Genomic DNA, 26392 nt, shown 5'->3' with positions numbered 1-26392 from the left:
TATACATCCATACTTCTCTCTTCCAAATTACCACTTTACCACAATTCATAACTTCTTTCATTTTTTACAGCCTTTTCATTCTTTTTCTTTTTGCCTTAAAATAGAAAGTCCCTTGTTATTATAATATCCATATTTACTACTACATAATCTAACTGCTGAAATATACATATATAGCTATAAGTCTATAGATTTTTTCTTGCCACCATAAATCTACAATAGCAAATATCCCCATCTTAAAAAAGTTATATACTGACCATAATGTTCCATCCGTGCTACAATACATGTTATCCTGAGTGTCCTGCAAGTGGTGGGCTCTGAAGCTCATGTGCCCATCATTATGGCATTACTTCCACCACCAGCTATTGGTCACAGTAATATACATGCTTTCCATTACACAACACACACTATGATGGTTTACATCTTGTCAGTCAGTGCTGCTCTACACAGTTGATGGGTATGGCCCACTACCCATAGGGACAGACACTATTGTCCATAGCAGTTGTTTAGCTGAACATCATTACAACAACAACACCTGATGGCACATATAAGTCATTCCACATCATCTATCCCATTATTATAGACCAATTACTACAATCAATTACATGCATATATACTTCACATACCTGTTGTGGGAATGAGGTCTGTTTTGGATAGTTTCCTTGTAGGAGTATTTTTTATCTCCTTTGCTTTTCTCCTTGTGTCTCATAACATAATGAAGATATTGACATCTTCCCAACAAATACACACTCTTCTGTTGGTTATCACTTACTTTTCTTGATTACTTTTCTCACTTGCTTTGACAGTGTTATAAAAAACAATGACCTGGTAGAATGGCCAATTAGACATTTTATACTTTAAGGAAAAGCTATTTAAAGAGAGATAGAGAGAGAAAACATGTTGCATTCTACAAACTCAGATGATTAAACCATGTTAACAGATACCAGCATATGCTTTCTTACCAGTTTCCCAAGAGTCATTTCAAATTCTTTAGAAAATTTATTTAGCAGGGGAATATCATCACATCGAGTAGCTCTATATTGTAATTCAAACAATTTGAAGCCATGGTTTGCAAACCGGTTCACTGCATAGGAAACAAACATAAATAAAAAATGTAGTCATCCTTCATGAAGAAACCAAGTTATTTCTTATTGCTCTTTGAACAGATTTATCAAACAGACTTACTTATTACAGAGGCCAGTAGCTCTCATGCATAAAAACTGAAACTAGCTCTTATTTTGCAGCTATAATCACTAAATATGTACCCTCATACACAACCATTACATTTCTTATCTCCTATAACTTTCTGCAAGCCATTTCCATCTACGTCTTTCTACCATCTCTGTTTTTTTTTTCAGATACAGTTGGATGTTTGTCAGAAACAATTTATAATGGTAGTGGGCATACATTTGGATGTCTAGCAGAAAATGTACAATTGTAGTGAGGGCCATTTGCAGGTTTTCTTAATTTGATGCCTGAAATAAATACACTGTGCATTACCTAACTTTACGCAGACATTTAGGATCTTATTGTTAAATATCTTCTGTTGAAAGTCATCTTAAGTTTGTCTTTTGACTGAAACAAGGAAAGTAATGCATACTTCCTAATCTAGAGTTTACATGGCTGACCTCCCACAGTGTTTATTCTGATCTCCTACTCAATTTGAAGTTTCACTCAAGCATCTCACCAAAACAAATGTGCCTTCCACAGTTTGTAAAGTGCACTCTCATATCTCAGCTACTCCAAACTTCCCAGCTTGCACCTTTCCTGTAAGTATCTGAAATTGTTAAAGTGTATTGGTCATGTTCTAAATTAAGTGTTAAGTAACAAACTTCTGGAGTTGGCTATAACTTTTTAACCATATACAATGCCAATTTTTTTTTTTGAATAACAGTATGTTGTTGTTTTTGCATTTTATTTGGTTTGTAAGGATGGTCCCCTAAAAAGATTTCTCAGAGCTAAAAATCCCTGACATGAGATCATGAAAAAATGTAACTCATTATGCCTCACTATGTAAATGAATGTATAAACTACTATATTTCTATGTTAAATGTAACACTATTTCCTTTCTTCTTGGAGAGGCATGTTCTCAGCTAATTCTTACAGATGGAACCCCTCACAATAAAATTAACACATGATGATGCAGTAGTGACCCCACTATGTAAGTAAGACATAGTTCCTCTAAAGGGGTTAGTTATGTTTAATTATACACAATGCTTTGTGGTTGTAGGTAAATCTTTGCTAAGTGCCTACTATGATATCATTGTGTGGGTGTGACGTAGGAAAAACTGAGCAAACAGTATAACTAAAAAGTCAGATAATCACTATAATCTTAATTTTTTTGCAAATTCATTTGTACCATCATCATGCAGTCCAACAGGAAAATAAATTAATAGTGTAATTAAGATGCTTCAAGACATGGCAACGCTACTTTTAAGGATAGCTTTTCTCTGCAGGTTAATATTTACAAAATATCTTGTGTAACCAGTGTTTTCTGCTGCATGAACCACACTGCGTACTTTTTCTTTTCATATATGCTCATTCTAACCAGTCCTACATGATGATATTGAACCATATCTCTTATCTGTGCATTCTCCCTTTCCAAGATGCTTGCAAAGTGACACTATCATGTCCCTCTTCACAATAGGGATGACACAAGTGGGCCCTGGTACACAGGCTCTCAAATCCAGAGAATCCCATCACTCTTATAGCCTAAGTGTCTCAGATCCTTCTTAGTTCTTGATCTGTTTTGCCTCTACACACATCTATCAAGTAGCTTCTGAAGTTCCTTGACCTCATTCTTCCCAAAGTATGCTGGAAGCTACCTAAACTGGTAGAAAATCACAGCTACAGCCATCATTGTCATCCTATTCAGTCACCCTAAAAGTAGTATGCCACCTTATTTGATGTCATACAGACTTGTCACTGTCTTTGCCAGCTGTCCATTGTTTTCCCTTACTGCTTCTAGTGTCAGTTTATAACACTTTAATTCTAAATATTTAACTATAGTCCTTTTCTGATTTTTTCCTTACTGCAACCTAATTATGCAGTCACTTCAACAGTGCCAATCATCTAGAGCCAAGATTTACACCACCAGGTGGCTAGACCTGCTGCAGTAGTTTTTCCACACCACACTCACATGCACACTCACACCTATGGCCAATTTAGAGTGTCCAATCCACCTATTGCATGTCTTTTTGGATTGTGGGAGGAAACTGGAGCACCCGGAGTAAACCCATACAAACACAGGGAGGACATGCAGACTCTACACAGAAGACACCATAGCTAAGAGTCAAACCAGGGAACCTCTTGCTGTGGGATGACAATGCTATCTGCTATGCCACTGTACCACCCTTATCCTAGCTACAGTTCAGTCTTTACAACTTCTGAAACATCTCAACAAATCAAAGGTTCATTTTCAGCACATCCTTTAGATATTCTGATAAATATTCATATCTGTCCATGAACAGGGAAATCTGGCCCATTTATACCTTCTCTTCTGTTTTGATAATTATGCTTTGAATAAATTCTGTGAGCACTTCAATTCTCAGATCAAAGTGGGATAGTGATAGTTGTAATTCTTGGATCTCCCTCTGACAATTTTTGTCAACTTTGAGTATCTCACTAATACTTGGAAAGGTGATACCTTAAGCATCTGTCTCAACAGTATTCTAAGTCTTTCTCACATGCTAACTTCTTTCAGACCCAGTAAAAAAAAAATTCAAGTGCATAGAACCAAGTGCTTTTCCTATATCATATGCAGTAATCTAATCACTATACTACATTCCTCTCCATTTCATCCACAAGAACTGCAGCTTTCTACAGATGACCTTGTTGCCTTCCATCTTTACAAGATCCATCTGCCCCTTCTCTAAAAGCCCATGGCACCCGTACAACCATCTGGTCATAACATTTATTAAAATGCTGATGTCCAGACATATGAAAGCTATCTCTTTGTGTGTGTGTGTGTGTGTGTGTGTGTGTGTGTGTGTGTGTGTGTGTGTGTGTGTGTTTGTGTGTGTGTGTATGTCTGTGTGTGTTTATTTTTTGTCTGGATCAATCTAGCCTTTCATCTCCTTCAAAAAGAACAAAAAGTTAACACCGACTTTATTTAGACATTCTTTAGGAACCCTTTTAGCTGATCTACCATATTTATTTATTTATCTAACATTTGGTGACCAGGTATGTGCACTGGACCAAAGACAATTTTCAAGTATGATCCATGTCTTAATGTCTAAACCAGTCTACAGTGTAATTACAATACAAAGCTGAATACTTTTGTCAGGCAATGTATTTCATCGAGCATCACAGTTTGGTGAAATTTATCCAAATACCTGCCTCCCAGGTCTATGAAAACATCTTTGTCTAGAGTCATGTTTAACCTTCATTAAATTAACTTTTCTCTGCAGACTACCTCCCCCACTACTGTAAACTCACTATTATCCTACTTCTAACATTTCTGAGAAAGTTCTCTGTAGAAAACGTAAAGTCTGTAACTTTTTTCTTTTCAATTATTATAGAAGAAACTTCGGCATCCATATTCACTGATGGTTTCATAAACATGTCATCACTTTTCTCTTTAATTTTCCAGGATAATTGTTTCCCAGTGTTCTCTTTTCCTTTCACATTAGTTATTTTTTTTTTTCTCTCTAACTTCCCATGTCTTTACTGCATTACTCAGTCATCTGTTACACAATGCACATCCATCTTCTTTCTTTCAGTCCTGTAATGTCCTCCCCAACCCACCCGTTGTTTGTTAAATATCCTGAAGTAAGGTGCAATTATTATGTTTTAAGCATTGTACAGTGACCTTTAAATATCTTGCCACATAGGTGAGAAATACCTGTGCATTATAACCGGCTTTCTTGTCATTGTTTTAATACACTGAAACTGTATGACATTATCTCTTGCTACTTGTCTATGAAATATAGTAAACATTTTAAATTAAGTCATAGATATTTGAAGTCTGAAGCAGCACAGTATGTTTTTTAAATATAAACCAACTAACCAAGGGAAAGATCATCTGATGCCATATAAATATAATTCTAAACAAACAAATGTAGTGACTTTGCTGTAAAGGTCATATTATATAGAGGAAAACTTTTAACCATTTATGACTAATGAATGTTTTGTAGTGATACCCCATCCACTTTTTAACATTGCAACTGAAAAAGCACATTGATTACTTCACTATATCTTTCTTGAGAATATATAATATAATTTCTGAAATAACTTTGCACCTAAGTATACACATATGATATTTCCTGTTGTAAAACTTACAAGAACAGTCTGGCCATTCTGCAGAAAATGGTGGTTTCCAGACCCCATCATGAGCACAGTAGTAACTCTGCGCTGATTCTGTCAAAGTGCCGTATCCATCCATGCAATATAAGGTGCAGTTGACAAATTCCTCCTCATTTTGACAGACAAACTCTCCATTTACTGGGGTAAATGGGATATTGCAAGCAGAATCTACAAAAAATTACAATCTGATGTTAATACGAGGCAAAAAATGCCGGTAAGGTTATTGTAACACGTCAGTGAAAGAAAACACTAATGTTCTAGAAATAAGTGCTAACATGAATATAAAACATTAAGAATGCATTACATGTGAAGCTATACTGATTACCTGATATCAGAACAGCATTTTAGGAATTGATTACATGACACGATATAAATTAATTGCAGCACTCCAAAAATAATTGCAATTTGCAGACATTTGACTATGTATGATACAAGGAATAAAAAGTAAAGCTTGAAGTTACCTGTATATGTTATGCAGACTTGTCACCATTTCCTGTGTGGTCATTATAATCTTAACCATAATGACAATTACTGATGTTTACTGAAGTTAAACAATATTAAATCATCATTTCAGTACATTAAAGGAAAAATAAGACCATTTTAAATCACATGAACTCATAAAGATTATGTTTAACACCATCTGGATGTTCATTCTAAGTTACCATAGTCACACTTAAAATTATATTGAACTGATGATAATGTAAAAATAAATGCCACATGATCACTTACTTGTTTAGAAATGTCAATTCATACTTGTTGCTGCAATGGATGCCAGCAGAAACAGGTACAATATACCAGTGAAACTATTATTTTAGTGGGGTTGTAAGTCAGCTAACTCAATGAACTTTTCTGTTATGTAATACATCAGGAGGGACACTGCAATGAAATCCTAAAATATTCAGCAAAATCTGTGTTAAAGTTTCATTACAAATACTATGGAATGCTAGTGGAGGTACAGGTATATCCTTAGTGAATGAAAATTTGATAGAATAACAGGTTTTACATAAGCATGACTTTTCTGAAGGGGATGAAGTCTGCAACTCAAACATCTGGCATTATTTTCTGACTTCAATCCTCAATGACTTGCTAGTGACTTGCCAGAAAACCACATTTATGAGAAACAGACTAAAAATTTGAGGCAAAAATCTGAACATTATATGAAAATCTGCATAGTTGAGAGATATGCTCAGGTATCAGTCACTTAGTTGGCTTATGTTAGGGGATGTTTACTCCTCTGGTGGCTTGATGGTGGGATCTGCTGATCACCAATCCACATAAATTGTGTCAGAAGGTGTTCCACATCATTAAGGCAGGAAGCCAACTGCCACTGCAGCTTAGTCACCACCAGCCTTTGTGGCTGAGACCAAGGCACTCAGAGAAAAAAAGTCTATATCTCATCCAACGAACTAGCCATGGAAAGTACCACATATCTCTACAGGTTACTTCCATCAAGGAAACTGCCATCCTCTAGCTGGAAGGTAGCCCCAGAACCCACTGTTGACCCAGCACTGGATACTTCAGGTAGTACAGACTGACGTGTGTGTCACCTCATCTCTTCTTCCACCATTATGGGACCTACAGGAGGGCAGCACAATGGGAAGGAATTATTACACACACATGTTAGCAGCAGAATTGCAGCTGAACAGAGTTGGAAGAGACAGCATATACCCCTGCTGCTGGAATAGTTGCTTCTGCCTTCTGTAAGGTCCAGCAATATTCAGTTCCTGCTTACCTGCCACTGCAAAACAGAATATGCACACCTAAATATAAATGCATATCAGGTAAGATACCAGCACAAACTAGTACTGGAGGAAAAATATAATCTCTGTCCTCTGTCTTTCACAAACCACTGTCTCTCAGTGTCAAAGCAAGTCAAGGTCATACCATCTCAGGTCACTCTAGCAATGCTGGCAATGCTCAAAAGAGTGGCTGATGCAATGGCATCACTCACCATCCTGTAAAGCTCATGGCATGCATCCGTATTCCATGAGAGCTCATCATACTGCCCTAGCAGGCACACTAAGAAGTTCCTGTGTAGGAAGAACAAGGAAATCAGTCTTCCCCTACCATACTGTACTGAAACTCTTCATTTCACTGGTCCTGAAATAGCTAAAGCTATTCAGTCTTGTCAACTGAAGAAGCAAAATGGTAGGTCCATACCCACAGAGTCATGGTTTTAGATCACGTCATGGAATATAGTGTACGCGTCAGGCTACTATATCTTTACAGAGATGTACCATGGCATTATGGGTGAACATTTGCTGCATGTAAGAGCATACCTGTCACATATCCTGGTCACCATGATGTGCATGACTATTGCTAGCATGTCTGAATATTGAGTAGCATAATAGCTTATGACATATGACAGCAATTCAGAAATAGTGGTGCTAAGTAACCTTAGAAGAAGCACAGTTCTAACTAGCCCTTGTTATTGTGATATAAAGTGCCACCACCATCTTGCACAAAGTCATTCAATACCATGAAACAGTGGAATACAGGAATTTCAAGGGCTGTCTGTAGACATTTCGGCTTTATAGAATTAAGGAGAGACTCCAACCTGGCAAAGTACATAATTTAGAACAAGAAGCACCTGGGAGTATTTCAGCTACATTAAACAGACATTGTGATGTACATGTAACTGGAAGCTCAGAGGCATGGCACTACACTTCACTGTCTGCCTGTCTGCCTGTGATTTGGGGGTTGGGGATGTCTATGTACAGTGGAAACCTTGTGAAGGACATGACAGGGAGACTTTGGGATGCCAGGACCACATGTTGATGCATGGTTACAGTTTGTAATGAGGACGTCTGTGCATAGCACTAACAGAGATTGATACACAGGTGTATAAATTAATATGGGTGTCTGTGGCCATAGTGCATTACAGAAATGGAGGGATATGGGGAGGCTGTGTTTAAGTATAAAGGGGGGATTGTCACCTCACCACATACACATGCATTGAATGCTATGTTTTGCCCAAAGGTGTAAATATATTAGGACGGCCACTATTGGCAGGCAATGCCTAGAAAAGTTCACCATGCAAAAGAATCAATTACTATTGTAGCACCTTTTCACACATGGAATGCACTTCACGGACAAAGCTTCACCAGACAAGCATATCAGGGTCACATTTGTCAGGGACCGATTCAAGATGTAATTGATATGAGTGGCTATACTAGATCTCTCCATTGCATTTGAATGGGGGCACTGACCAAGAACCATTTGTATATTTGTTTTTCCAGGCATCTCTAATCTGCAGCTGTAGCAACCTACATGAAAAGGTATGTACGTATTTTACTGAGCAGCAATGTGTATACCAAAGGGGCATATGTAGATATATGAGTAGTAAGATAACAGTGTGCATTATGTCTACTCATCTTTTCATCAGTTCCACTGGTGAAGGTTCAGCAAAACAGGGCAACACAGGGTTCTTGTCAGAAGGGCACATGTGGCTGACATTGACAGCAGCATGCAAAAGGCATGGTCACATGACACTGGGATACTGTTTGCAGTACTACAGAGTGAAGGGTCACTAATATCTGCCATAATAGAGGCCCTGGTAGGCATACAGACTGAGCATTCAGTCTTAATAGAGCATGAAAGACAGTTTCTACCTGAGTGTCTTTCACAGCCTCCATCTGCGTCGCTAGTCCACACAGCATCTGAAATGCGCAGTCTCTGAAAGAGGAGATGTTCACACCAGGGAATAGATGTGAAATGGAGAGGAGCCATATACTGCCATGACTCTGGGGCTATCCATTATATTGCAGCAACACTTGATGATAACCGGCTGATGTACAAGTCAGTGATCCTAGTGAAATCGTATGGTACTCACTGCATGGTGGAGATTGTTGGTGTGCTCCACTGATGCTGTGAAAACTTGCAACAATAGCAAAGTAGCTCCAGATGCTATGCTTTCCCTGCCAAATGGTGGGTCAGATAGTGGTGATTTCAAACACAAAGTGTCCAAGTCAGACTACTGAGACCTTTGAAGACACGGCCTCACAATTACCTTTCAGTACACAGCCTGCCACATCTAGTTTTGGCTTCATACAGGTCGTGGCTGAAGGTACTCCTCTGACTCATCACTTGAGAGGCTTCATTAGCATGCATGAGTACATTCACATACAGCTACTCCTTCACTTTGTCAACTCACTCAAATGTAGGCACACAGGTTATAGTGCAAACAGTACTCATCAGAGTCAGTACGTAGTAGGCCATGTTAGAGTAAATGCTCATAGTTACATACTGCCCCCCTGGCCCTGCCAGGAAACACATCAAGCTTTGGCATGTCAGGCCAAGACAACGGTCACATAATGGTAGCTCAACCCTACCACTGAAGAATTCTCTCCCTGAATCCTCACAAACACCCAGAGTACATAGCTACTGTGTTCATCCCACATGATCTCAACTCAACTCATAGTGTTGCAGTCATCAGTCAATGTGCCCACCCCAACTACCTGTGCAAGTGGTAATGATTTTACCCCCCACTCAACCTGCATGGGTATAGTTATTTCTGAAGTACAGTATGGGCAGTCTATGTACTACTCTGCATGACCTGGATGTGATAATTTATGTGTCACTTTACTCTGTGTTGTTTTTGTTATAACCCATAGTTGTGGACTAGATACTGCCTCTTTGTCAGAGATGTAATACATTGCACCTACCTCTGTTGCTGCTGCTGTGACTTCCTAAACTGACTCTCCACCATACCCCTCTGCTTCTGGAGCAACTTGTATGGAAAGTCCTTTCATGATGTAAGTCCAATCCAAGTATTTGCAAATGCCATGTTGCAGAGTTATACACACATCACATAAATCTTGCTACAGATTTCAAGACTGCATTGCAGTGTCCCCCCTGATGTATTTAGATATCAAAAGAGTTCACTGATTCAGCTTACTTCTTACCCCACTATATTATATGCTTCAGCTTTTGCTTTCTCACAAGCCATATCACACATGGTGGGTGGGGGGGTTGAAAACAAAGGTCATCAACAAGGGCTCTGTGACATATCTTTCATCACTTGCAACACAATTTAAACAATGTATTATCCCCTTGCTTACATGTTATCACAGCATATAGATGTACTGGTCTAGTTTGTGCATGTACCTACTAACCAGGTGATCCTGTGGGAAATATCATTTCAGCATCATTTTTGCATGACTTAATTGATTTCTGTAAACTTAATGAAAGTCAGATATCTGAAAGTCAAATTGCATGTACAATATATGACATCACACTTTTGTGGATAGTTCTGTCTCCTTATAGGTTCATAGGTTCGTACTAGGCTATCTGCCCTAGGGCATTTATAAGCCTAGCCAGAGTGTATGTGGCTTATACTACCCCTTAGGATGAGAATACTACGCCCTTTTAGGGTTTAGTTTACTATGCCTCTGTCTAGTAGTGACAAATAGATGACCCCCGGGGTAAACCTACGATCTCCCATCCACTCGTCGAGATTTCTCTTGAATAGAGTCAGTGAGGAGCTCTGCCTAACATGGACTGGGATTCTGTTCCAGAGTGTAGGGAGCCTCTGGGTTATGAATCTGTCCTTCCAGCACGTTCTATTTATTTCTGTGTTGAGGTTTAAGTCACTTGTTCTCGTGGCTCTGATGGATTTGGATTTTTTGAGGTGGAGCATGTCCATTAATTCAGGATTGGACATGGCCTTGTACGTCAGGCACAGATCACCTCTGAGTAGGCGGTATGCGACTGAATAGAGCTGGAGTTTTTCAGTCGGGCAGCATATGACATATGTTTAAGACCCTTTATCCTCTTGGTGAGGAACTTTTGGGGTCTTTCCAACTGCTGCAGGTGTCGGGTGAGATACATCCCAAATGGGGCATTGTACTCAATCATTGGCCTGATAAGAGAAGAGTACAGGGGCACAATGACCTCTCTTGATCTAGATGTGAAACCCTTCATGATAAGGTGGGCAATATAGAAGGTCTTCCTAACCACTTTGGCAATGTGAGTGTCAAATGAGAGGTTACTGTCAACCTGGGTCCCTAGGTCCCTGATTACCTCTTCCGTACTTAATGGATTACCGCCTATGTGGTAATTTGTCGGTACCTTGTTTTTCCCAAAGGGTATGACTATACATTTTTTGGTGTTTAGCTTAAGGCCATGGCTCTGGCACCAATTATCCATTTCTATGAAGCCTCTCTGAAGGATGTTTGTGTCCGCTGGAGTATCAATTATGGCGCCCAGTTTGCAGTCATCTGCGAACTTTGTCAGCCACAATCCTCCTATGTTTGCCTGTACCTTGGAAAAATAAATGCCGAACAAGAGGGGTCCCAGGACTGAGCCCTGTGGGACACCACTTGTGACTGGCTTAGAGTCTGACATAGCTCCAGCAACTCTGACCCTGAGGGTTCTGTCCTTGAGCCAGTTTGCAACCCATCTTGTGACATATGGGTTTACATTTAAGCTGGTGAGTTTGTCTATGATGCCCGAGTGGGGTATTGTGTCAAAGGCTTTTGCAAGGTCAAGGTAGGCTGTGTGAACTGCCTTACCCTCATCAATGGCCTTAGTGACTGTTTCAAAAAAGTCGACCAAGTTCAGAAGGCAGGATCTGCCCTTGACAAAGCCAAATTGGGTAGGATCCAATGTCTGTAGGTCCCCAATGTCTTTGTTTATGAGTTCCATAATGATCCTCTCCATAGCTTTGCAGACCAGGCTCATCAGGCTTATGGGCGGTAATTTCCAGGGTCCGTAGAAGCACCGCCTTTGTGAAGTGGGACCACTGTTGCCGTACGCCACTCTTTGGGTACGTATCCTGTGGTAAGGCTAAGATTAAACAGCAGCCTTATGTGTGGGTTTAGTTCCTCTTGGAGTTCATGTAGCACACAGCCCGGGACACCATCCGGTCCCATTGATGCTGTGTTTTTAGCTTTAGAGAGGGCGGCTCTCACCTGGGCATCTGAGATGTTAGGGAGGCTACACTCTGCTGGGATAGTTATTTCTCCTTTTGGGGGGGAGGGGGAAATATGCTGTGTGTCTTTGCAGCAGGATTTAGAAAAAATGCTTAAATGTACAGATTTCTTGCATTGGCCGGGAATCGAACCCGGGTCAACTGCTTGGAAGGCAGCTATGCTCACCACTATACCACCAATACTATTTATTAACTTATGGTTATCTTTTAAACTTTCCAAATGGCTACTAATACCAATAGTCAAATCTGGTGCTTTGTAATGCACTCTCATTCTAAGTTTTCATTTTTGTGGGGAAGGATGTGCCATAACCAATATCTGTTAAAAGCAAATATAATTTTGTCCAGAGAGGAAACAGGTTCTATAATTCAAGGTTAACTCACTAAAGCCTAGCAACACTTGCACTAAGTTCTGTAGTTACATGCTACTGATACCTCTATGCATTTAATATTGTCTGTTCATATTTGCAATAATAATTACAAAAAAAGTATTATGTACATGATATTGAAAGATTCCATCTTAAATCTGACATGAGATAAATACAGCTGTTCTGATACTTTTCCCCTGTTTAGTGCAGCTGAAGTGATATTGTTGCTCATATAATATTTATTTATGTTGTCATAATTTTAATATTTCTTGAAATGCCTGAACAAAGAAGCACACAAAGAGAACTGCTAAGTTTCATATAAAAGTTCAAATCTCGATGAACAAAATGTTGCTGACAGTATAGGTGTAGCTTAAGTGAACTCTGAGCTATTGCAAACTAATACTTACTGTTTGCTGTAACTTAAAAAATCCATTTTAAGACTCACAGTCTAATGCATATTACCACCGTAAGTAATATATTGTGTTGGAAATTGTACCACATGCATTTCTTTTGTAGCCCTTATGGTTCTACAGATATGTCCTCACATGTCAAGCAAATGTTCTCAACTTAACTTTTGTCAAAAAGCTCCGTATTCAGCCATTGGATGTTGAGTACAAACTTAGCATCAGTGGAGGTAATGAGTTAAACTGTTTACAGCATCTTTATTAAATCTCAGAGTACAGAGACAATGACTGTCATTTGTCTATAATTTTTATGGGTGTCACAAATTTCAGCTCAATATTTTGATCTGTCCTTCCTTAAGTAGTTAGTAAAAGTATTTTAAAAGTGAAGTCATTTTTTTTCCATAATATGTTTTTGCTTTGTCCATTAATTTGTTGGCACAATGTTGAGAGCCAAGAATGACACCAATATTAGTACAGATATTGTGAAGGAAAGATTTATCTATGGTTACTTGTAGTGCCTGAAGTCTAAACAACAAAACAACTGAAATTGTATAAATACTTATGTGACGTCCGGCCAGTACCCCACCGGACTACCACCAATTAATGTGACGTCTGGCCAATACCCCACTAAGCTGCCAATAATATGTGATGCCCACCACTTAAATACCGGGTTGGTCTTTTGAGTGTCTACCTTTAACTCCCCATGGGTGTGGCTTGACCCTTTAAAAAATGAAGTTATCACCTTACAGTTCTAATAAACATTCATTGACAGAAGTCAAATATCAATACAATTGTGTTTGCCATCATGTATGCTTCAAGATAAAATATTCTGATACAATGTGTGTAGCATGGATTTAGAATTATTAATGCAAATATGAACAAGCAATATTTGATACCTAGAAGTGCATCATGAGGTAAATGCAGAAACACCTGGAGGTGCACTTGGCTGTAGGAGTCTCGATCCTCATCACTGACTCCAGTGTGGGAGCATCACAGAAAACACCAGAGCACAAAGCATGCAAGAATAAAATTCCACAATTTCCCTTAAGAGCACAACAGGAACATGCTCTGTTTCCTGGCACTGGACTATACACCTCTGTCCATCCCAAATGCAATCCCTTATTATATACTTCAGAGCAATGTGTTCCTGTTTAAGACCTCTGATTCACTCACACTCAAAACAAATTTAAATCTCACATACTCAAACATTTATGGGAAGCATGACACAGATTTCCAGCTGTGTCCCCCCTCCCCAATACAAATAGCAATGCTGCCACCAGAATCAGACAAGTCTACACATCCTTCAAAGAGTGATCAATTATTAAAAACTAAGTATCAAAATAAATATAGCTATGACCAGAAGCGTCCAGCTGTTCGAGCTGATCTGGGGAGTATCAAACAGGTATAAGCACTCTGTAATCTCTAAAGAACACACTGATTTCCAGCCACAATGTTAAGTAATGAAAAACAGTTAATAATAAGTAAAATGACTAGAACAATGTAAATCAATAGCTTTCAATAACGACTAGAATTCAATCACCAGAAATATAAAATTAAACTGTAGGATAGAAGTCCATCATTTTAGAAAAACTCTATCTTAATAACTAAGCTTTCCTAATCTAACTAGAGAATACTTTCCCTGATCTAATCTAACACATAATAGCAAGGAAAAGGCAGGCTTACAGTTTTTGGTGATATTTTCCTGGGTCTCCATTTACTGCACAGCGCTGTCACTGACTGTTGCTCTTCGCAAACTGCACAGCATTTGACTTCAGCAGTGTCAACTGCTTATTTTAAAAATAGCAGTCAACTGTTTGGAAAAGTTCTTATTTCCTGTCGAAAAGCTGTTCAAACAGTCATCTAGCAGCCAGAAATGTTCTAATGACATCACCCACTGTTCAGCTGATTCTCCACAGTTTGCACTTTAGAATCTCCCTCACAAACCTGTGCAACTAGAAAAGTATCAAAACACTGACAGATTCCTTACACATTCCATTTAAACAGGGAAATAGTCAACATTTTAAAACATACTTATATTTTCACAATTAAGGCATGGTGGCATAAATAAAAGTTAATCTGTAAATATACACAAATGTCCTGCCAGACATGCTAAAACAGATGACAGTGTTTTCATTTTCTTCACAACTTATGAGAAACCTAATATGTTAGTTATAACTATAATGTGATTTTATGTGATTTTAGCTAGGAAGCCATTGGATCTGGTATCATAAAGGTAATGAAAATAAAATGATGGAGCAGTATCAATTTTTGTAAAACAAAATCTTTATTGTTTTTTGGTATTTAATCCAAAACTTTAATATGCACAAAGTTTCACTTCAAAACCACTGGATTTCTTTAAAGTCATAATTTCTGACTAAATGGACTATATCACTATAAAATGGAAATATTTCCAAACTGCTTAACCATGAAAGGCATTACTGAGGAGTTTATGACAAATTACCCAGACTAAGAAATAAGGAAATGTTACAAATAAGTTCATTGAAGATCAGCAGGGAAACACGTACTAGTAAAGCCTTATATGAGAATTGTTTGGTTGTTACAACTACTGGCAATAAAAAGGCATTTTTTAAACATAAATTTTAACAGTCCACAAAAATGACATCAACAATGAATTTAGGTGCAATGGGAAATGTTTAATGATGGGGCACCATTACTAATATTTATAAAATCCATTTGGCAATATCTACAATGGGTGGGGCAGTGGTATAGCGGATAGCATTGTCGCCTCTCAGCAAGAGGTTCTCCGGTTCAATTCTCAGCTGGGGTGCCTTCTGTGTGGAGTGTGCATGTCCTCCTTGCATTCAAATGGGTTTCCTCTGGGAGCTCTGGTTTCCTCCTACTCTCCAAAGACATGCAGTAGGTGGATTGGACACTCGCCCTAGGTGTGAATGTGTACATGTGAATGTGTGTGGTGCACTCTCTGAGGAGGGTTGTGCCTTGGGCTAGCAACCTGACCCCAATAAAACCCATAACTATTACAGAAACAATGAGTGCTGAAAGGTGCTTGTTGCCCGATCTACAACATGGTGCATAAATGGGAAAGAGAGGGAATATTTGCAATAGTAATAAAGTTAATATACGACTTTCTTAATACTTCCAGAAGAACCCATGCATTAATAAAGAGATGATCATGGATGCCTTGGATGTTCCTTGGGTATTATTAAAGAATATTAAAACTACTATTACTTCATTGCTGACTATGTTATTCAATTACTCCTCACAAAGTAGGTATGTTCCAGTATCATGGAAAACAGCCAACAATATTCCTGTCTTTAAAAAGGAGACAAGTGTGATCCTTTAATGTATTAGTCAATTAGCTTAACGAGTTAAATAGGTAAGCTTATGGAGACTATTTGGCTAAAACAGATTTCAACAAATATTGATCCTAACCAGTATGACTTTGTAGGTAGTCATGTCAGTAACTTGATCCTTTTTTAATCAGATGTTCTGGTGCTACTATTAATGCCTTTTCAGTGGATATTGTAGATGTGACCTTTTCTGTTTCTGTCTCTAATCACCCTCATTTAAGTTTGGCTCAGGCCTTGTTTTACACTATACTTAGAAGTTATCCAGCTACAGCCAGAAAAGTAACTAAATTGCAGATCTTTGCTCAGTGTTTTCTTTTATAGTTCAAGAGAAATTGAGAGTCCCCTCCCCCCACACTACTTAATAGGTATTAAAACTGTCACTGCACTGAGAGACCCTAAAAGAATCAATTCCTTTTAGACTACAAAAGATAACCCTGAACAAAGGCCTGCATTTTAGTTACTTTTCTGGCTGTAGCTGGATAACTTCTAAGTATAGTGTACAACAAGGTCTGAGCAAAACATAAATGAGGGTGATTAGAGACAAAACAGACACAGTCCTTTTACAGAAGATAAAGAAAATAACAGTGACCCTCACAGATCCCATTATATGTCAATGGCATGGGAATTCAAAGTTACTTCCTTTTGTCTGGCATGAGTCATACAAAACATTATGGGAAAGAGAAAGGGTTGAGGGAGAATAAGATCACATTGGTACATCAAGCCCCATTGGTAGCCATATTGTGGAAAACAGGCTAAAATTATAAATTAAGCACTTAGAGTGATTTTTACGTATTAAAATTGGTCATGAAACAAAGATAGAGTGAAAAAAAAAAACTTTTTAGTTATAATGTGAAGTTTTCCTTTAAAATGTATTGTACATGCTTTGAAACAGCATTATTGTCCAACTACTTTAATTTTGAGTTATATTCATCATGTTAGTGCTGCAACTGGTTTTGTAAAAAATGAAGATCGTAGTGTGTTATTTGCTTTATTTAATTTCCATATTTACTCAGGGTTTCTCTATAGCAATACCCACAAAATGATGTCACAGTAAGTTTTAGTGATGAGTTACATAAATTGCAAAGCACTGTGGGTAAGAAACATAACTTACATCTTTAGAAGAAAAACTTCTTTCTTACATTGTAGTGTCACTAACAGATCATCATGTGTTATTTCTCAAGTTAAGATGTAAGAACTGCAAGGCCTACTTTATAGCTTGTCTTTCTAGGATGCAAGAAACTCCTGCTGATAAATTTACCATGTCAGTAGTCTACACATTAATTTAGGTGTTGAGATACTGTGGGTTCAGTCTTTTATGATGTCATGGAAGAGATTTTGAGATCCAAAAAAAAATTCAGCGGGGGCATCCTTATCAACAGAATAAAACACAAAAACATCACAGTTTTTGCATCAAAACTGCCTAATTTATCATTGTATATGGTAAGGAAGTTATACTCAACTCAAAGGGTTTATTACTTGCGTTTACTGTAGAATGTGACCAAAACATTTTAACTTGCATTCATTAAATAAGAGAAAATAAATATAGTATATCTCTTCCTTGACTGTCTATTACTGCAGTATATCTTTTAGAATGAGACTGTTCTCCCAAGCCAATCTTTCATGGAAACTTCCTTTAAAAACATAATCTCTAGGTGTTCTTCAGTATGCTTTCAAAACTCTCTGTGCTTCCATACCTTCATGTGCAGTTGTGGAATAGTCCATTTAACATTTACCCCATTTCCCAAGAGATACCCTTTGTGATCCTAAAGGTAAGAATGGAGATAACTTAATGTACAGCTGACCTCCTAGACTGTAAGCAACCTACATATTACATTTCTCAAATTTATAACATTCTTTACAACTGTGGGGCAGCTTTGTGCAATGATTTATTAAAATTCTCTGTATTGGCTTATGATCAATCTCAGTTTATAAAGGTTTGCCAAAAAGTTAATAACACAGCTTCTATGCCATTGTAAAACTTTCAGAAATTCAGGAAAAGAATAAAATAATTGCTTCATTTTTACTTGTCTAGGGCTTTTATCCAATCTCAATAAATGGATTTCATCAGAACAAATCAAACGTATATCCCAGTGTTTTAAAAAACTAGCCCTTTCCTTTCCCTTTGCTCCCAGAGATGGTGAAGGAAAGCAAACAGAATGTGAGGGACTGTTTGTCAAGCCAAAGAGAGAAAGAATTGAAAGAGAATGCAGGCTGCAGGACCTCCGGAGCTGAGAATGGCTGTATGAAGCAAACATCAGAAAACATGATCGTAAATATTTCTTCTGTGAGATTTTCTCCATATCAAGTAAGCCTTTAGATCAAAGGCTTATTGTACATACCAGCCTCTAACTCAAATTTAAATGAAGTTCTCATCGATTTAAGACTCTTTGTCAGAAATGTTTCATGAAAAATCTTATATGGTAATACTCCGCAATAAGTGGCTACGTTATAAAATCCAGCGAATTTGTACCAGTTAATACTCCAATGGTGGAGGCATATTTAAAAGTTTGTGAAGGAGATAACCAGTAGAGATAACAAATTATTTTCTAATCTAACACTGGGTGAATATGTTGTACTACACAAACTGAATTTTTCACATCACTTACAGTTTTGACCTGCTGATAAAGGTGGTGCAGTAGTAGTAGTAATGGATAATTCTGCTTATTTAATTAGCACGACTAAAATGTTAGCTGATACTGTAACATATAAAGTACTCATGAAATTTGAAGTTAATACCTTATTGAAAAAAAGTTTCTTCCTTTAGTCATGATCTTTTAATGGAAGGCTATATAGATCATGAGATATTTAAGTTTTTAATGTTGAATATCTAACAATTCCTGTTTTGTTTTGTATGGTCAACCAAAAATTCATAAGTCTCTAGTAGATACGCCAATGAGGCAGATTGCTTTGAGTCGAGGTTGGGATACTGAGTCTCTGTCTATTTATGTTGACAAAAATGTTACATTGTTTGTTAAGTAAGACAAATGCTATTCTGAAGGATACTAAGCACTTTCTTTCATCTTTATTTAACTGGTCAAAGGGGTGCTGTGTAAATTAACTCATTTTTTCACTATGGATGTTAACTCTCAGATACTGCAAAATGTAGGCATTGAATCTGTTAGGTTATTTCTGTCAAAACACTCACAATATAGTAATGACAAACTATATCTGATGTGTTCACTACTAGAGATAATAGTAGAGAATAATGTGTTTTTGTTTGATGAAACAATGTATTTATAGAAAGTGGGCATAGCTATGGGCAACATCTCTATATCACATAGTTGAAGTCTTATAACTTCGAACACGTAATGTTTGAACTGTTTTAAGCAGGGAGGCAAGCCCCCCTGCACCCCCACTCCCTGCTTCTTAAATATACCAACTCCGAGATTGCACCCCATTGAACAAAATGGAAATCTCTGCTTCTGGAGATTTCCATTCAAACGCTTGAACTTTTACAAATTTGAATTTATGGCCTTGACCATATGAGGTTTGAACTTGTAAAAGTTTGACTATGTGATAGGAAACCATGGGCAACGTGTATGCAAATAGCTATGCTAATATGGTTCTAGCTCATTGGGAGTCTTTATATGTTTTCGGTGATTGTAATGCCTTTGGACAATCTATTCTTTATTATGGTCACTTTGTAGATGATGTGTTTATGGTTTGGGATGGATCACTTACAGCTTTGCATGATTTTGTTAGTTATTTACACAGATCCACATCATTTTTAAAATTCACTATGACATTCTGTTATGATTGCATTGAGTTTTTAGATGTATGTGTTATGAAACAAGGTGACAAGTTGTCTACAAGTATATATAAAAAATAAGTGAAGAAAAATAATGTGTTGCATAGAGATAACCTGCATCCTCATCATATTTACAAAAGTATTCTTAAAAATCAAGTTTTATAGAGCAGATAAACTTAATAAAAGAGATGATAGTATTATGAACAGTTTTAAAGAAACAAAAGCTTACTTTTTGGCTAGAAGTTACTCTGGTGCTGATATTGATTGTACTGTTAATGAATTTCTGTCACATGGAGAAGATTTAGCTAGACCATACTTCTCTGAGAATAAAATTGTCCCTAGAAATACTATAAGATCTAAAAGACTTAAAATGAATTTAACATACTTAAATGATGTGTATCTTGTTTGTGATATTATAAAGAAAAACTGGCCAGTTTTAGTGACAGAAGATAAATGTAGAATGTTTATAGATGATATTCCCCATTTTTGTTTTAAAAAATGCTGTTCCTTATCTGATAGGTGGGGCACTTTTACTTGTAGAACATGTAATATGTGCAATTTTATATGTAGTGATAATTTTTATGCTCATCCATCTACTAGTCAGGTATACCATTTTAATTTTTATTCTGATTGTAAAAGTAATAATTTAGTATACCTAACAGCCTGTAAAACACTTAAAGATTGCATTAGAGGACATCTTAATTATATCAAGAAATGCAATTTAAGGAATGCTTTGTATAGACATGTACTTGCGACTGGAAATGATCATACTTTAATTTTTTTTTGTTTTACAACTATATAAAGTTAACTAGAGAGGAGTGGACATCAAAAATTGCATGGAATCATTCAAAGTTGATTGGATACTTGAAATACAAGCAGATAAAGGCTTAGGTCTTAATGAGAATGTTCCTTTAAAACCAATACTGAAACCACATATGTAGCTGCTAAATTTGTAATTAATGATTTCTTCTCTACATATATTGTGCTTTTTGACTTTTGTTACATTGATGGTCTGAAAAAATGCCATATAGGCGTGGAAGCGCTTATCAATTTCTGAGTACAATATAGGTGATTTTATCATTCTTTGAGTACAATAAAGATGATTTTAAGCCATGTTAGTTGGTTTTGTTTATCTTGCATTAAAAATATCCCTTAGTCACAAGGCAAATTATGTGAACTAAAGTTTAAAGAATTGAAATATGAATAAGATCACAATACTGAAGGAAATTCTAAAATGATGACTGCACATTGAGTGATAGCTTAATTTCATCTACCCCAGTATGGGAATAGATACTCAGAAAAGAGAGCCAGTGAATTTGTCTTTTTAGATACATTTCAGTTACTGGCTAGTAAGTACACTGCCTGGGTGCCAGCAAAGAAGAATGTCAGATAACCTGAAAGAAAATCAACTTAAAAGGTGAAGAAAAACACTGGCTGGGAATAATCCTGCAGCTGTTCAACTAGAAGCAGTTCAAGCTCCAGTTTGGTGAACTTCCAGTAATCTAGAAGAGAAAATATGTCAAATGTGGTTACAGCTGATAAAAATAAATGAAACACTGAAGGACTACATCAACTCGAATAATAAAAGGCTGGAAAATGGAAAACAGCTTTAAAAAGATACTCAGATGAAGTGATAAAACCAGAAAAATCAAAGGTCAAAATGAAGAAAAGGCTGGCTGAGTATGAGACTGCTCAAAAAGCGATATTTCAAAAATGGTATAAGAAAAAAACAGAGATTTTCTGCTGAACAACAGGAATTGGAAGGAACAGACTGCATTCATTTTAATAAAGCACAAATAAGCAACTGGACTATCATTCCACAGCAGGAGTTGTTAATTGAAAGAGCACCTTGTGTTTAGGCTCCAAACCTAGCTATGAAAAAGCAGCCAAGACCTCTAATAATAAAGATGCAATACTACCAGCAGAACAGTTGATTCTGACAAAACTGTAGCAGAAGGACAAAGTACTAAAACTTGGAGAGAGCAGAGTATTTGTGGAAAATGATTACTCACTGTACACCAGGTAGAAGAACAATAAATCTATTCCAGCAATCAGGGAATGTTGAGAAACTGGTGTGAGATTCAAACTGCTGTATCCAGTTATCTTCAAAATATTTTTCCCAGAGGGTCAAAGTAATTTTTGATGGAGAACATGCTATGGAGGAAATACAAAAGTTTGTTAAAAAAAAGTGAGCTATCAAACAGAAGGGATCCTGCTTATTAATCTTCTGATAATAAAGCTCATAGAGAAAGTATGCCAGTGAAACCCTTTTAAATGTTCCAAGGAAAATGCTTGCAAGACAGAAAAAAAGCAAATGAGTAGACTAGAAGCTCTAGGAGAGTATTGAAAAGAAAATGACTGGAGTTGGAAGATGAAGATCAGCAGGAAGAAAATCAGAAACTTGGAAATTAGTGAATACATGTGGGATTACAAAGCATCATCCACTTTTGTGAAATATGGAGGAACAAACCTGGAAATATTGGACTTTATTGACTTTGTTAAACTTGTAGGGACTCTAAAGCATATGCCATACTTTATGTTACTAATGTATGTAAGAACATTAAGGAGAGAGGAAATAGGAAGAAAAATATGTAACTGTAAGTAAAACAGTTTTTGTTCTTAACAGTATTTTTATAAACTAAGACATATACTGTGTGTAATACAGCAAAGCTTTTTCAGTTAAATTTGTGTGTAATAGGGGTTCTAAAGTAAACAGGTGCCCTTTTTTCCTTCTTCTTTCTCTTTTCTTGTTCAGTTTTAAGAAATGTAAGCAGTGCAATGTAAAAAGAAAAGAAGGCCTGGAAAAAAAAGTGTGATATAAGTAAAACTGATATGCTTTTTCTTATTTTTGCATAGGTGAATGACTGGATTTTGACCCTTGGCTCAATCTAGCAAATTTTAAGTGGAAGCAATTCTTTTTGCAAATAAATATTCACAGTGCAACATGAGAAGCTTACAGCTGAAGGCAACTGTGTATCTGGTTCTCTTGTTACTATGGAAACAAGCTAATATGGGCAATAAAACAAAATATGTTTTTCTTTCTATGGCTAAAATATAATGTTTTCTGAAAGCATTCAATTTGTTTTCTACATCTGGGAGAGAAATAAAGATAAAACAACAGACAGAAGCACAGGCTGTACAATGCATCCTAGCATGGATAACGTTCATTATAGGTCAGCTTCATTATTTGAAAGTGTCTAAAGTTTTGTGTGTTTCTAATAGGTTCTGGAGGTATTCTGGGGTATATTTGTTTTTTGTTTGAGGGTTTTCATTAAAATAAGAGCTTTGTGAGATGTGACTTAGGTTGAAATGGATATGATAAGAAACAATTGTATAAAAGATCAACCTGCTAAACATTAGCGTCTGCATGTAACACAAAAGCTGAAATTAGAAGTTTTAAAAAGCTAGTAGCATCCAGCATTAATTGCCACTTCATTTCACAATTTATTATATATATATACTTTTTAGGGGGTTAGTTGTGTGATTCAAAATTTAAAAAAATTTTAATTTTAAATATTTTCTATGGTTGTTTTTAGGAAATTGTAATTTTTGATGTTGTGTTGGGTATGTTTATTTAAATGCAATGCTATAAGAATGCTGGGAACAACTGTTTGAATAGTTCTGAAGAAGTCCCTAGGGGGGATGAAAGCGCTCAACTCCATGTTTTTGAATTTTAACAGTTTATTTCTGTTTTTTCCTGTTTGTGTGGTGCAGTTTGTCTAAAATTTTGGAATAAAGCTTTGTTTTGCATTGTTCCTTGGTTTCACATTTGGATTATACACATATATATGTTCATAGGTTCATAGGTTGGTACTAGGCTATCAGCCCTAGGGCCTATACAAGCCTAGACATAAGAATTCCCTGGCTATTTCTTCCACAATATTTACTTCCCTGGACCCCTGTCTAGCAGGGTTACTGACGTGATCCCCAGGGAGAATTTCCTATCTCCCATCCAATTGTCAAGGTTCCTTTTGAAGAGGGCCAAAGAGACACTCTGCTTGACATGTATGGGCAGTCTATTCCAAAGTCTGGGTTGTCTCTGGGTCAGGAACCTATCCCTCCAGCATGTTTTGTTCATTGTGATGACAAGGTTTAGATCCCTGGAGCATGTGGCTCTGAGGGATTGGGATTTCTTTAAGTGGAGCATGTCCAACAGCTTTAGGTTTGACATGGCCTTGTATGTTAAGCAGAGATCGCCTCTGTGTAGACGATATGTGACAAGAGTATAGCTGGAGTTTTTTTAGATGGTCAGCATAGGGCATCTGCTTTAGGCCTGTGATTCTTTTAGACAGGTATCTCTGTGACCTTTCCAATTGTTGCAGATGACTTGAGAGGTACATACCAAATAGGGCGTTGTATTCTATAATGGGTCTAATGAGGGATGAGTACAGTGGGACAATGACCTCCTTTTTTCTCTGTGAAAAGCCCTTAGTGATGAGGTGTGCCACAAAGAAGGATTTCCTGACTGTTGTGGCAATGTGGTTATCGAAGGTGAGACCACTGTCCACCTGTGTCCCTAAGTCTCTTATCACACTTTTGGTGTTTAGTGTACTGCCACCTATGTGGTAATTCGCAGGTACATGTTTTTTCCCAAAGGGGATAACTAGATAACTATACATTTCTTGGCACTGAGCTTGAGCCCATGGCTCTGGCACCAAGCATCTGTTTCTGTAAGGCCCTTTTGTAGGGTGGGATCAGAGGTCAAAATTAAAATGGGGGGATCCTCTCTGATAACTTCTGTTTGAACAGAGGAACTAGGTAGGGGTGTCATATTTCCCCTTTGTTATTTGCTTTATATTTGCTTTATATTTGTTTTATATTTAGAGCCACTGGCAGATAAAACAAGGGACTCAGAATCAAGGTTATTCTTGGTATGGTAACCAAGAAAAGTTGGCTTTATTTGCAAATGACATTATTTTTGATAAAACCAGAAAATGTCATTTCAGTGTTGTGGAACATTTTGAGACAGTTTCAAGTCTTTTAAGGATACAAAAATAATGAAAATAAAACAAAAGCAATAGCTGTAAACTATGTATCCACACGTGGGGATATGATAAAATGAAGGACTTAGGAATACTGGTTAAACAGGATTCTGTTATGGTAGCTAAAGATATATGGGAAGAGACTAAAAAGATTATACAAAAACTGAGAAAACTGGAAGCTTTGTTTTTTGGATATAGATAGCACGATTCAAGCAGTGAAAATGTTTTTAGTCCCTTTAGGTTTATACACAGGTCCGGCATATTTTTATCAACAGGAGGAGAAGTTGTGCATAGCAATTAAAAAAAGGTGAAGGATTTTATCTGGGAAGGGAAAAGGGCAAGAAGCAAGTGGATAAGCTGATCCTTTCAACAGAAAAAGGTGGTTTGATATTACCTTATTTAACGGGGTATTTCAGAGCTACACAGTTAAGGCTCCTACACATACCACAAGCTATAATTCAAAATGGAAACGGATGAGGATGAAACATGGGGGCAAACTTGAGAAATAAAGAAAGACTGGAATTTTGGATGCAGATCCTTAAGGAGAATAATAACCATACTAAATGTTATTATTCATAAAGTAGAAGAAAGTATTCTAAGAACTAAGTCAACATGCGAATGGAGAAAGGAGAGTCTGCCAATAAAAAATGACTGCAATTAGGGGTACAGAGAATAGGCAAGAGGGGGCGTTGGAATTTACTGGAGAAAACTGGCGAAGGAAGCAATGTATTGGGAGCAAATAATTAAAGAGGGAAAGGTAATAGAGTGGGAAGAGGCCAAGAATTCATTTGTACTGTAGGCTGGAGACAGCCTTCCCTATCAAGGACTGATATCAGAGTATAGGCAAAGAGAAAGAAATTGGGGGGGTCCTAAGGGAAGGACCAGTACTGGCAGAGTTTTTAGTAGAAGCATCTGTTAAAAGGGTTAATTAGTAGGGCATATAAAATATTGTATGAGAACTATAGGAATCAATCAAAGTAGGTTATAAAGGATTGGGAAGATAGATTGGATAAGCAATTCACAAAGAAACAATGGGAGGATATATGTATGGCTCCCAAATATGCAATAAAGTCTAGAAGATTCAGGATCTTTATTTGGAAGTTCATGCATACATATTTTATACCCCAAACAGACTCCAAAGAATTTTCCTCAGATAGACTGCAAATGTTGGAGATGTGATGGGGAAGAAAGAAGTAAATGGGAACATATTTTGGGGAGTGTAATGAGTCGGCAGACTTGAAAATTTCCCTGCAGACTATTCTATCAAAATACCAGGTAAGCTAACTGGTGTAACTAAGGAAATTATTTTTTTTAGCTATGATACAGAATTGG

General features: G+C 37.1%; 1 protein-coding gene and 1 non-coding gene across 4 annotated transcripts in view; both read right to left on the bottom strand.

Annotated features, from left to right (window-relative positions):
• Window positions 1-26392, bottom strand: part of SVEP1 (sushi, von Willebrand factor type A, EGF and pentraxin domain containing 1) — a 2252988-nt gene that overhangs the window by 1328007 nt on the left and 898589 nt on the right. For all 3 annotated transcript variants that reach the window (XM_044061036.1, XM_044061037.1, XM_044061038.1), the window contains exons 12-13: window positions 5278-5469; window positions 960-1081 (exon numbers count right to left, since the gene is read on the bottom strand). In XM_044061036.1, coding sequence (XP_043916971.1) covers window positions 960-1081; window positions 5278-5469 — 314 coding nt within the window. The remainder of the gene's footprint in view (window positions 1-959; window positions 1082-5277; window positions 5470-26392) is intronic.
• Window positions 12344-12415, bottom strand: TRNAG-UCC. Its single transcript has one exon. It is a non-coding gene; the product is annotated as a tRNA-Gly (tRNA).

This window comes from Protopterus annectens, chromosome 2.part0 (genome assembly GCF_019279795.1).
Source record: "Protopterus annectens isolate FY-2018-M chromosome 2.part0, PAN1.0, whole genome shotgun sequence".
Classification (NCBI taxonomy): domain Eukaryota; kingdom Metazoa; phylum Chordata; order Ceratodontiformes; family Protopteridae; genus Protopterus; species Protopterus annectens.
This window is presented reverse-complemented; position numbering and strand designations above follow the sequence as displayed.